We start from the raw sequence: 14,331 nt of genomic DNA on the forward strand, positions 1-14,331 counted from the left end.
TTTTGTCAACCTCCTATCTAAGAATATAAATCCTGTGATTTGCTAGGACACCCCTGACGAGAAAATGGCTCTGATTCCTTCAACGCGCAGAAAACTCAAAACCAGTTATTGCTGGGGAAAAAGCATTAACATTAGCATTCACAATCTGGGGAGGAGAGGCTTCTTCCTCCTATTTTCAGAGGAATAATTTAAGAATTGCATTAAAACAGTCTAGTCTACATGCAAATTTGATTTTTGACCTTTTGTGCTAATCAACAGCCATGGTGCTAAGAAGCTGTGTACATTATTGAGGAAAGTATGGAGTAGAATTAACTACTATACCTTTAATATGGTTGTAGCAGATTTGAAGGTTATTTTACATACTTCAATACATAGGGTTCAGGATCTGAACCACTAGAAACGCTCTGGGTAGCAATTATTAACCCTTAATGGAGACCCTGGTGGTAGGTGTAGTATACTATGGGTATTAAACATATTAACAGTAGTTTTGGTGGTTATGTGAAGAAGGGATATAACATAATAGGCCATAAAGATTTGAGAAAATTGCACGTAAAGTCATTTTAAATAAACTGGGCACACTGTTAAATAATTAGGATTACTTAAAGGTATCTAAACCTCATTTGAGCTCAGCTCCTAATGGAATTCATGGAACACAATTTCTGGACACAGGAGGAGCATGTGCAGCATGAAGTACCACCAAAAAGCACAGGTCACACACAGACACACACAGACACACAGACACGCAGACACAGAGGCTTCTGCCACCACACACACTACACACCAGAAAGGAACCTTATACTCATACTTATTCTGGTGTTTCTTATAAAATCCATTACTGGCATGATCTTTTTCTCACTGCTTTCTCCCAGTCTTTTTGCTTTTTCATCCATGGTAGGACTGAAAGGTGCTTTCTGGTCTAGGAAATGAAATCACAAAACCATAGACTGTGTTTATTCCATAGAGAATCTATCAGGCTGAGGCTAAACTGGAGGAGGAGTGAAGGGGATAGGGAGAGCTGTCTGGGCAGTCAGGGCTGAGAGAGAGTCCCCAAGAAACTCAGAGAAAGAGTCCCCAAGAAACCCCTCAACTCTCCTCGTCCATCAAGGATCATGGAGAACACCACTGAGCTATTCAAGCCATTAAGCAAGTTGGTGTACCTGAAAAGGTTGGCTGTTTTCTAGTTAAAGACCTTTCCAAGTTTTTTCCAACATATTTGTTTCTGAAATCTAGAGTAAGTAAGAACTGCTGGAGATGCAGCCATGTCTGGCCACATGTAAATTCCGTGATGACCTGGAAGGGAAATGAAAATAATTTCCACTAGCTCATTTTTTTCAGTTGTAAGAGAGGTTACTTTTTTTCGAGGAAAAAAAAAAGGAAGTCTAAAAAGGAGTGAAATGGATTCTAGAAAGCTTGACAGGAAAAAGGTGACGAAACCAACCCATCCAGCTCTAACAGGGTTTTGAAATTTCAGACTTTGCAACCTTCTGCATCTACAGCTTCAATTTTGCTGATGCAAAAGATAAAGCATGTTCTTCCCATCTATGCACTTTTCAGTGCTGATCATCCAAAGCATTAATAACTCAACCCTTCAGAACATAACATCTGGATCTTTAACTGCAAAAGAAGCTGTTTCGTTGTTCCCTGAATTTGTAAGGTTTAATTTCCTACAGATCTGTGCTTTTGCCATCATCACCACCATAATCCCAGGTTTCCTGCATGTCCTTTCTGATCCCCCCAGCTGGCATGTGACAGCCTGTGCTGTGGCATGTCCAGAGTTTGTGACTGCTGCTGTCAAAACCCCTTGTGTGTCAGCTGAGTGGGCCTCGCCCTGACCTCGGGAAGGACAGATGTTCAGAGCATTTGTACAAGCCACCTTTGTGTAGGGAACTGGACCAGTTCTATCCTCCCTCCCCTTCTCCTGCAGAAAATAAACCTAGATTGAATGTCAGTGTCACTTTTCACAAAGGAGTGCTCTGTTTGCAGGGAGCTCTGCTTTTAAGATGCCAGGCTGTGCGGTCACAGTGACAAATGGACAACCCCACTCGGCGCTCTCTGGACTTACCCCGATATAAATCAAAGCAAGTGGACCTGATATTTCCCTTGCAGCATATTCTGCTTCTGATGGATTCCCAATTTTGTGACAAACTGCATTGTACACTTGGATCTCGATGTGTATCTGCTCCTTTTCCCTGGCAATAAGAAAACTTTGAAATCAATTCAGTCCTTACACTCCAGCAGAACTCGGACTAAAATTGGACAGATATTTGTTACAGGATAGGAAGATTATTTAAAATAACATGTTCTTGAGATGCCTGGTATTTCACACCCACTGTTAAAATGGGACTTAGCTCCTATTTTTAATTTCACCTCTGTGAGATACAGACCTGCAGTTTGGATACTCAGTGCCACACTGAGCTTGGAGCTAAACCTGTTGCCTTTGTTGTCTTCTTTGGGTGGGCACTGTGATTTTAGGTCAGATCTGAATAGTTAAGTTGAGGAACCTCTATTGTCTCAGCTGACTTCACCTAACACTGTTTTATCTCAGCACCAAGTGTAGGAAAAGGAGCCATGTCTGCTCTGTCTGAGAGGGTTTCCAGGACAGCCCTGATACAGATATTGTTTTTTTCCTTTTCTTCTATACCATTTTATTCTTAGAAACTTCAGGGGTCCTAAAACCTGATCTCAGAAAAACTTGTATAAAATGAAAGCAATTATTTTAGCTGATAGATTAAAACATATTTTAAGGCAGAACTGTTCAATCTGTTTTATAATTGACTATATATTTATAAAATTCTATAGGATTTGAATCTTTTACCCTTCCTTTTTTTCCTTCTTTCTTTTTCCTTATTGGGAGGCATAAGAAAATGACTGATGACATTTTTGGACTCATTCGGTGATTTACGAACAAAAAATCACTGAGTTTGCTTGTGTGCTTCTGAAAGTCTCGCCCTTGCTGTAAATTGAGGGAGTTTTATTTCATGCTTCTTTTAATGCCAGTGCTTTTGTCCCAGAATATTCTCCTCAGTCACATCAGCAAGTAAAAGGAAGACAGGGATTTTACAATTTTCATGATAAATAAGTCCTCATTTTCTCTCCTTGAACAACCCCAAAGCTCTTGCCAGAAATCCAATACATGGGTGCTCTGCAACTTGCAAAACACCACCTAGTTTTATATTGGTTTTCTAAAGCAAAACCAACACGAACAAAGCAAGTTTACTTGTGCTACCTCTTTGCACGGTTTTGTGGCAAACACTTGGTCTCCTAATTCCTATTTGTGTTTTAGAAGTAGATTTTATTTTCGTCTCCAAAGACGCAGTGTGTCTCCTTTTGGAAACCTGATTTATCCATTGAGTGCTGCTCTCAACGGCGTCAGAGCTGTCCGACCTGGGGGCAACTCTTGCAGGGAGCAGGCAGCCTCTCAGCCTTTTGGATGGCTGTGTTGGCAGTGACAGTGGGAGGTGAGCTACACAGCCAGTTTGTGTGACAAAAATAGAGGCTTTCCAGAATTTGACGTGGGAAATGTACTTTTCCCTTTGTGTTTCTCAATCACCAACTCAAAGGCAAGCGTTATCAGGGTCAACTATGTTCCAAATCACCAGGTTAATGACAGGAAGAAATGCCTTTTATCCTCCTGGCTCTCTTTTGCCAAAATGTCATGTCCACTCTGCTTGAAACGAGCCCATGGTCACAAGAATTTAGGCACGTGTTTGTGCCAGGAGATGGTATTTGAGTTCACTGTGCTGGGAGATGATAACAGACCCTGATAAAGCCCTTTTTCACTCTGGATCCTACTTGTTGTCAACAGGCTAAAGGAAACCTGGCTGTCTATTCCCATCCATGCAGGTGAGATGCTCTCAAAGGTGGTGGTCAGCCCAGTAGAGCTCATAAAAGGCAAAGGTAATTTTGGAAAGGGAGGGCCCTGCTGCAGGTGTGACCATCAGTGGTCACGTAAATCCATGGAGGTGGGAATGAGCTTGAGTGTCCCTGTCACCACAATACGCTTGCAAACCTACCTTTGAACAAAAGATTAATTGCAATAATGAAATCCAACAACGGAAATATGGCGCTTTGTGGATAAAAATAATATTTATGGGGATTTGCAGTATAAAGTCTGTACTTTGCCTGAGTGCTCGTTCCATTACCTAAATCACAGACAATCACAGAGCAGATCTCAGAAGACAGTTTTCCCCCCTGGAAGTGTAGAAATGTCTGGACCTCAAGCTTCAGAGTCTCTCAGCCTCTTTTTAAGTCAGAAATGCACACAAACAACACACAGTGCTTAAGAGCATGTGACATCTGCTGTTACCTGTAAATATGTGCTGCATGTAATCAGGGTGCTTTTTAGCAAAGGTTTTGTCTGCCTCCTTTATTTTGGCACTCTCATCTCCTTTCACAAATGGTTTGCACATAGCCAAAAAAGATATTTTTCTCTTGAAAGCTTCTTGAATTATAGCCTAAAAAAAGGCAAAGAAATGATACATTTCATATTAGGAAATGGCTAGTTAAAAAAAATAAAATACTCCCCCCCCTACTTTCTCTGATGATATGTTCCCTTTAATAATTGCACAGTCATGCAAAGATAACATATTTTGATCTTGAATATTAATTAGAGGGGAATTTAAATTAGTTCCAGAAAACACTGCCTTTCTATACTCAGAAAATCAATTTAATGGAGAAAGAACATTTGTAAACAGTTTTCAGTGCAGTGAGCCTATGTCCTCAATGAGGAGAAAAGTATTAGCGAAATTATCTTTTAGATGAAAAGAAAAAGTGATTCCATGCTCTCTGAAGGTCACAGCTTTCATCTGAGGGTTTTATTCAGTCCTTGGGAGTTGGTTAAACAATGCTAAGCATTCACATTACCCCTTGGGTTGGCATGAATCAGACACTGTGCCTGTACGGAATATTAGTCTTAAAATATTGCATTTAAGCACCGTTTGCATTAAGAGTAAAATTCACTCCTGTGCAGAGGGCAACATGAAGCTTATGAACCTTTTCATCCCTTAAAAATGACTTACATGATGTATTGTGCTGGTGTGATGTGAAGAGGTGGATTTCACACTCAGTGGACCCCAATGAACTGGTGCTGGAGCTGCCAGGAGGAGCTGCCAGACTGGGAATAGCCTTGCTCAGCCCTATTATCCATCAGGGCCAGGGAGGCTGAGCTGCAGCTCCTCCTGGGCTGGGCTTTGGCTTAAGACCCTGTTCAGTGCTGCTGTGGCTGCATCTGTTGATAACTACAATTTTGTCTTCTTGAGGTGGGCATTGCTTTCTGAAAACTGGGGGAACTGCAAGACTTCATTAATGTATCTTGGCAGAAGCATAAACCTGGTTAGCGGTGGCAGGGCTAACACAAAGTTAATAGAGATGGTCAGAAAAGCATGACGTGAAAAGATATATGCATTTTTACAGGGTATATGAATCTCCCAGGTCCCCTCATCCACTGAAGTGATTCACAGAAGGCATCACTAGGGGTCCAGCTTGGTGTTTTATTAACAAGCCCTCATATTTGTTCTCCAGTCTATCCTCCACCTATGTAAAATTATCCAAGACACAGTGTGCCTCCATGAGTCACTTATTTAGCTGATGACTGTTCCCACCAAGCCAGAATGGAAGGCTGAGAGTGCCAATTAGTTAAGTATCTGTGTCTTTCTCTCAAATGGATTGAGACAACAGAACTTCTGATATGGTCTTATGCCAGTTTATTTCCATCCTGTTTATTGGTATGGGTTGTGCAGAAATACCATAGAAATGCTATAATTGTTTTGAGTAGATTTTGGGATAGGCTGCCACACGTGCACCTTGAGTGCTCTTACACTGAATACTCTGCCTGGATCTCGAGGGTGTCACTGGGGATCTGTTTATATTTTAGAAGTCTGTATTTAGTCAGCGCGTTATCCTGTATTTATTGGAATGGAAGCAGTCTGGAGTGGCCAGTTTAGCCCTGGAGAGTTAACAAGCCTCAAATGTGTGTAATAGTATCATGACCACCTGGGGCAATAATAACATTCCGCCCAGGTGAGGAGAAGTTCCAGCTTTCCCTGGGCACAACCATGTTATCCATGGGCACAGTGGTGTTATCCATGGTTAGTGCCACAGATCTGGAGGTATCAGACCAGAAAATAGCAAGTGTGTCCTCCTGCAAAGAGCTTTGGGGACACACAAACGGATCCGTGCCCATTTCTTCCTGTGGGGACACACAAACGGATCCGTGCCCATTTCTTCCTGTGGGAATATTCACCAGTCTGCACTGATTCACAGGAAAGTGGTATTAGATTTTCTTATTTCTATGGACTTTAATTATCTTGTTGTTCAGGGCCCTTAGAGGATCAGCAGTAAAACAATGCCACCAATCTGACTTTCCAAGGTAAAATTTTTAAAAGGCAGAGGCTTACTTGTGCAAGTTTTGCTGAATTTCACGTGTAAATATAGGCACAGAATTAGGCCAGCCTTATTTTGTATGAGATGTTGGGTATTCTGCTTGTTTTCTATATCCTGGCAGCCCTTTCCTAATCTGGATTGATAGGAGCATGTGAATGTGTTTTTGGGGTGTATCCATACACTTCAGACTTAAAATAAGTGTATTGAGGAAGATGAAAACGTGAGTGGCTGGACCAGACAAGCTCTGTATTCTGTTTGCAAAGTTCACTTTTGGGTTTATCATCCTCAAGAACAGCTCAAAATCACACCTATGGTATCTTTGCATTGCCATGTGCCCATGGCTACTCTGCACAGAAAATAGTGACCAGCTCCGAGGGCTATAATGATAAAATGTCAGCCAGTGGGGAAAAGAACAGATTCAATTTCTGGTCCATACTGTTCCTGAAGGTATTCTTATTATTATCCAAGAGCATTTATTTTCCCCAGGCTAGTGACCCTGGACATAGCCACTATTTGTTTTACTGTCCTCTTGGATTTTTATGGGGTAAAGTCTTTAAAGATATGAAACTTCAGCCCGTAAAAACTTTCGAGGAGAAAACTTTTTATGATGAAATCCCGAAGGGTTTTTCTCCTTAAGCCTTTATGCAGTGAAGTCCATCACTGTGGATGAATATCTGGCAACATATCCAGGAAACAGGGATGCCTACAGAACATTTCCTGTGCTGTACACTGTGCAGTTACTCAAGATACAGTCACAGTGTGGAGAGGATTGGAAGGGCTAAATGGACTTTCAGGAAAGTACTTGCAAAAGTGGGTAGTACAACTGTTTTTTCCCATTTTCATGTGTTTCGATGTCCTTTCATTGGAAAGCTCCTTTCTACAAGGTCCTGTCAGATACACCAGGGAGGATATTGCTGTTCTGCCCTTGGAGTGGAAGAAGTGTCAGGCTCTCTCATGAGTGTGGGGGCAGCTGCTAAATTGATAAAATGATAAAGAAAGAAGATTTGGGGTTTTATTTTTTTGTGGATCTTGCAAGTGGTCTCTGCAGTGATATCTGGTCTCATGGTGCTACATTCCAGCCCTTTGTTCAAACAGAGTTAGAAAATGTGAAGTCCTTGGGGTGACCTTAAAATGGAAGAAAGAGCTCCTCTAGCACTGTATTATAATGTAAGGACTATGACATGAGGCTACTGATTTTGGTGATTTACCTGGGTAGTGGACAGAATCCAGCTTCAGAAAATATGCAAAAACTTGTTTAAGAAGAGGCTGCAGAGTAATCTGGTGATAGGAAAGATTTCTTTTGTAGTTATGGGACTGACTCATGCTCTGCAATGTCAGGAGGTTTATATCCCTGTTTTGGAAGTGTGGGGAATCAGAGAAAGTCTGCAGAGAAACCATCTGGAGACAAAGTGTCTCAATGAGTATTTATATTGTCAGCACTTCTATTAAAATACAAATTAATTCATTCACAAAGCACAAGCTTGAGGAATGCCTCAAATACGGGTTTGAGGGATGCACATTGCTATCATTACAAATAAAAAGCCAAAACCCCTTCATCAACAACAAACTTTGCTTTGAAAAAGGTTTTAAATATATATTTGACTCAATCCCACCTCATACTCTTCTCTGAGCATCTCGACTATTCAATATCCAAGATTTTATTCCCTACGAGGGTGTGCACATATTTATTCCCTGACACAGGTTGCCCAGAGAAGTTGTGGCTACCCCATCCCTGGAAGTGTTAAAGGTCAGGTTGAACAGGGTTTGGAGCAACCTTGGATAGTGGAAGGTGTCCCTGCCCATGGCAGGGGGGTTGGAACAAAACGATCTTTAGCATCCATTTTAACCCAAACCAGTCTGTAATTCTGTGAGTCAACACTCAATAAAATTCTGTTAAGAACTCATGAAATGAATAGGTAGATGCACAAGAAACAAACCTTTCCCATGCCAACTTTTGATGGTAAATGATGTAACTACTTCAATATTTTTAAGAAGCTCTTGAAATTTGCCTGCTTAGAGAGACATAGGCAAAGAAATATGGCACTGTAGTGAAAAAGTCATCATAACAGTGACAGTAGCTTTCCCCGCCACAGTCCCTAACCTTAAGCCTCTTTAACTATAGAAAGGTTTAATTTGGAAAATCCAATTATCTTGACATCTAGAATTAGCCAAAAATTTAGATATCTTCCTGGTGCCTTATCTCACAGCTGCAGTGCACACTCAGCCCCTGTCTCATTTACAGTACAGCAGGAACTGATGCTTTTATTGATGATTTTTATTAATGCAATGGTATCAGTCAGGGTAAAGCCATTAGCCTCTTCTATGAACTGCTTCCACTCCTAGGCTGGTAGTTAGAATTACGGGTGCACTGCAGCGCAACCTATGTGCTTTTCTCTATATCTTTCCAACCATAAAGAAGTCTCTGGCAGCCCTGCCACTAAGTCTGTGGCTGTTGTGATATGAATATCTTCTCACCAGCATGATCTTCTTACATAATTTTTTTTTTTTTTTGTTCTGTGGGAAAAATAAGTAGACAGAATGCTAGAGCACATCCTTTTCTCAATATATTTATGGTATGAATAAATCATGCATTATACAATAAATGAGAACTTTCTGCTTATCTGCCATATAGTGCCTTCCCATTAATGTAGGTCACATCAAATATCAGCTTATTTAGGGTCTTAAGTTATTAACATATTTAAGTCTCTGTGAGTTATTTTGTATGCAGTGTATTTTGAAAGCGGATTTGCGGAGCTCCACAGCGATAGAACCATGTCTTCCCAAAAGCAGAGGCACTGCAGATGTGTTACCTTAGGCTTCAAGACCTGTTTGATACTCTATTAAGTCTCTTTTTATGTTTTGGAAGAAAAGAAATCCATGTTTTATATCCTTTCAAAGAGATCACTATTCATTAAAGAAAAATCCCGGAATACATAGCATATGGAAAGGCTGGAGGCTGCTCTGGAAACTCCCTGTCTGTGATGCCTCTGTGAACATGCCAATTATCCTCTATATTAATCCAGTGTCCAAACCCATGGTTTTTAACCAGTTTTGTTAACGTTGACACTTCTTTAAAGAAGAGAGAGTTTTTGTGGTGAGGAATACCCTGATTCCAGGGAGGCAATTCACTGTGGCTGCTCTGAGCAGCAGCTGCCTTTGCAGTGCTTGGAGAAGCCTTTTGCCATTCCAGCTCCTCAGAATGTGTTGGGACAGCTCTGCAGGGCTCCTGCTGGGTCAGGAACAGGTCACAGTCTAGCAGGTTTTTTTGTGAAAGGGGATTATAAACCATGCTCAGCTGAACAGCTTTGGTAGCCTGGGCTTGGAGAGATGTCTGAACTCAGACAGGCAGAGCTAAAGCTTGAGGATCACTGGGTGCTTTATGTGGATGTAGTTACATCCCACTGACCAACATCTGGATGCTGCATCCATCAGGTGGTTCAGGCAAGTGCTTGAGAGACAGGGTATGAGCCTGGCAAGGAAATACTCCCGGGAGAAAGGTGGGATATTTGCTGTAAGGGGTTTTAAGGGTTTTTAACCTGAAGAAACAAAAAAGAAAAAGAAAAAAAAAAGCAGAAACTAACTGAAAGAGGTGTCAGTCCTTCCTAGCACTGAGCTAAACATCTTTTGGGAACTTGACTTGAATGTGAGGAGATGAATCAGACAGCCTGAGATGGTGACTGATGTGGTTAGCCTGTCAAATGGACAGCACTGCTGAGAGGGTCAGCGAGAAATCATGCCTGAGTCATTGCAACAGCAAACCACTTTATGTGGCTGAATGGCTGCTAATTTAGTAGAAGACAAGTTGACTGTATATAGAGATGTTTCTGGAAAGTGACTCCATCTATTTTTGCATGGCGTGCTCTGTGGTTCTACAAGAGCAATGTGGGGATGAAAAGCCACATCACCAGTAATGATCCTGTGAACAGCACACACTCCTGCCTGTAGCCTCATTTCCCCGAAGAAAGGAGAAGGTATGCAAGAGAAAAGGGAAGAGGATAATGGATGTGAAAGTTCTTAAGGACCTTAGCAACTCGAGGGAACAATAAGGGCCTGAAAGCAGCACCAAATGGCTGCGCTTCTGCACTGGTTTCTCAGGTTTCTTTTGTAAATCTTAAAACTCTGCTTTGCAAAGAGTAAAACCCAGAATGAATTGAAAATTCTGCTTGTGAAATATGCACATTATTTTTGAGCTGCCCTGTAGGATTTTCAAATGGTCTGGAGCTTTGCTGACCAGGTTGTTCCTGTTGAGCATCTTTGAGACATGATTTATGGGCCCCTGTTAACAGTTACAACCCTAATTGGGTTGGTGTTTTGTTTCATATTGGGATTTCAACAGCCCAGCTACAGCGAGGTATGTTTTGCCTATTACATTCATCTAGTACTAAATAAATCCATCTTTCCTCAAATTAGGGACAATTAGTACATCTGTTTTAATAATTGTGACATTTAAACTAATACCTTCTTTTAGTATTTTGATTCTATTAGTACTTATTCTACCTTGAATGATTTGGTACTGGAAGAATAGAAGTAGGTAGAAAATATGTAGAGGTTGATGTTATTAAAGAAGAAAGAATGCAAGACAAATGTTAAATTCCTTCGATTTGTACATGTAGAATTGTTTCTAGAATGGAAATATCAGCAATAACAACAGCAACGAAAAGCTCCCAAATCAGTATCAACATGATAGAAACTCTCTGCTGTGTTATTTTATTTGCTTTCTCAATCCAGTTTTCAATTACTCCATATTTTTACTACTGTACCTGGGAGCAGAATGATGCTGATTTTCTGCAGCTGAGAGTTATGTCTTACAAATAGTGTATTCCAAAGTCAGACTGCTCTGAGTCCCTGAAATGGCATACACAGGAAGGGGCCCGTTCTGCCTTGACAAAATGTCATTAATTCTAATTTTAGCAAGTTGCTTCAGCCATGATGCAGTGAGAACATAGGAAACCCATGAACTGGTCAGAAGCTGCACTGAGATCATCTGGGTACCAGTGCACTGTCTTAACTGATCTTCCTACTTAGGGACCAAAATCATTTTGTTCTTTTGATATGCAGGATGAGGAGAATCGTTACTTCCCAATTTGCCACCAGAAAATTAAAAACTCAGTGTTTCAAGGCAAGTGTTGTCCTTCAAAATGGCCATAGGTACAAAAGAAGGACAATTACCTATTGGTGTTTATGAAGAGGTATAAGAGAAATGTTATCTCTTTTCTGGCATGAGAAAATGCAAAACTAATGCTTAAAGCAGCAACGAGCTGCAGAGACCTCTGAGACAATATAGACTCAGGCATACTAGACACTTATTTCTGCCAGTACACCCACCAGTCATTGACCTCAAATGGATTTTCCCCCAGATTTGATTAAAGGCGGGACTTTATTGCAGTGAAGTGTGGCACAGCATGATCTGCTAAAATAGCTTCGAGAATTAATGAGAAATACGTTTTCTCAGTGATATGATGGCCAGGCTGCCCAGAGAGGCTGCCTGTCAGCTCCTATCAGTCATTGCATTAGGAGGATTGCAAAACATCCCTGTCGTTGCCAGCTTGGAAACCTCACGCTCCATAGCAGGGCACGGGTCAAGCGTGAGCACACAGGGCTGCTGACAGCCCTGGGCACCAGCTGGGACTGCACAGGAGGGTTTGGCTACCAAGAGCTTTTTCCCTTAACTTCCTTGCCTTGGATTTTCACCCCACAAGGTGTGAGATAAAGCTGAGCTCTAAAGGATCTGACAGCGCTCACCGCTGCGCTGTAGGTGTTCAGCCACCTCGCAGGGCTGGGTTATTGTTTGCTTTATTGTGTGATGTGCAGGTTGCTCTGTGCTTGGAACAGCCCAAATATTTTTGAAATGGAAGCACCTGATGTTCATAACAGTAACCAGAGTGCAAAACAAAGGTCTGAATACACAGACCTGCATGTGCTACTGGATGCTTTCTCTGTGGCATTGAGTTTAGCTGACAGAAATATCCTCAGAAACACAAGTTTCATTTTCAATCTGCTAAAAGCAGCTCTGTGATGGCTGCAATCTTGGCCAAAACACTGGAGTTGAACTGGAACTAAAGCTAAAAACCTGGTTTACTCCAATGCAAATTAAAGGTCTCCATTTGAGCTGCAGCAAATACATGTTGGCTGCGTTCATGAATTAAGGCTTTTAGTACAGATGGCAATGGAAGCATGCAAATATGAACCTACAAGCTTTGAAATGCTTTCCTGGGGTTCTGTTAGTTTCTGCAACATATGCATAGCTGGTGCAATGGTATTTAGTGTGAGATTTTGGCTGGATAGGATTGACTTTGGATGTATAAGTGCATGGTGGATGCTGGAGCTCAACCTCTAGTATAAAATAGGGCACACGGTTTTCAAAATGAAATAATAAAAGGAATTATATTTGCAGTGTGCTAATGAGTTGAGACTGAGATATTTATAAATTAGGTAATAAAGGCACAACACTAAGATGGCAGTGCCAGATATTAGTGAAATCAGGCTGTGACTTTCAAGGTATTTGCAAAGTTCCTGTTTGACAGTGTTGGGAATTTTTGACATTGTCATATGGGTGTGATATATTTTTACTCACAGAATGAAACATCCAGCTTATATTGCACAGTTTTTAGCCAGTGGAAGTAGTTTGCAAAGGTGTGAATAAAACTGGACAGTTTGGAGAGGGATTCTTTCTGTGGGATGAAATATCACAAGCTTACTGTTTGTTTTGCTATTACCAGCTGAGAAATGGCATTGCTGACAATAAATGCTAGGGAGCTTACCCGATTATAGTAATAAGTAAGTTTAAACTTTGTCTTGCTGCTACCACTCTGAAGATATTTACCATACTACATTTAATTTTTCCATTATTATTTATTGTGATGAACTCTATTTAATTCACCTATTTTCAATCTAACAGCCAATACACAAATCATCCAGTGCATATCTGTAGTGGGCTATGAAAAAAAGCCCATTTATTTGATGATGTGTTAACTTGGAATGTATATTTTCAATCCACAGAATAAAATATTTGAACAGAGAAAAAGGCCCAACATACTGAATAATATTATCCATTGCAAATTACTTTTCTACTGCTCATCTGCATTATACTTCTGTCTCAGAGTAGAATGGAAGATGGGTATTAATATTCAAAACCAACACAGGGCATTAGATATTACATATCACTGTACAGAAGATCCAGAAATAGATGATTTACTTTAAAGGGGACAATCAGAGAAAGCTAATCAAAAAGCTAATCAAAAAGAATATTTAAAGTTACCTTGATCATGATCCATAGATACATATACAGGGAGAAGATAACAAGTACTAAAGGTTCTTTAAGCTTTTAGAAATTAATGCATAATATAAATTGCTGAAAGTTTGGATTGGATGAGTAAGATCCCATTTTGTAAACTGGGGAGAAAAACAGGGAAAAAACATGCAACAAATCAACTATTAGATGGGCAATGGTAAATATTCTATCCTTAAACTGCTTAAAAAGGGGATTGGGTAACTTTCTCAGAACCAGTCTCTGCTTTTTTCTTGCGGTACCAATGCAGGCAGTTAAGGGTGCAATTCTCTGGTGTTTTAATGCAGAAAGTCAGATAATTCACCAATATGAGCCCATCTGGCTTAAAGATCTAGGAATACAAACCTTGCAGTGTGCCTTAGAGGAGATACAGAGTCACGTGGAACAGGTTACTGCTGGAGAAGAGGAAACATGTAAAAGTTGATTATGAAGAGAGGAGCAATTTGAAGATGTTTTAAGAAGGATTTTGAAGAAAGAAGACTCCTGGCAGTTGATGTCAGGGATAGGAGAAGTTCAAAGGAAAGTATAAGACCCATATCAGGAGAAGAAAAACGGAGGAGACACAAGATAAAGACTGCTCTGAGCATGAGGAATAGATCAGGAGAGAAAGAAAACAGTGATTTAGAAGTAGGATAAATAAAGAGTTTTGCAGATGTAAATTA

The 14,331-nt window shown here is 40.6% G+C and overlaps 1 protein-coding gene across 1 annotated transcript in view; it reads right to left on the reverse strand.

Moving 5' to 3' along the window:
• Positions 1-1,131: 1,131 nt before the first annotated feature.
• Positions 1,132-14,331, reverse strand: part of SPATA16 (spermatogenesis associated 16) — a 38,816-nt gene continuing 25,616 nt past the window's right edge. The window contains 3 exon segments of the mRNA XM_051781299.1: positions 1,132-1,249; positions 1,251-1,290; positions 4,307-4,454. Of these exon segments, the coding sequence (XP_051637259.1) occupies positions 1,132-1,249; positions 1,251-1,290; positions 4,307-4,454 (306 nt within the window).

This window comes from Manacus candei, unplaced genomic scaffold (assembly GCF_025592945.1).
Source record: "Manacus candei isolate 608988 ecotype Guabito, Panama unplaced genomic scaffold, ASM2559294v1 h1tg000015l, whole genome shotgun sequence".
NCBI lineage: Eukaryota > Metazoa > Chordata > Aves > Passeriformes > Pipridae > Manacus > Manacus candei.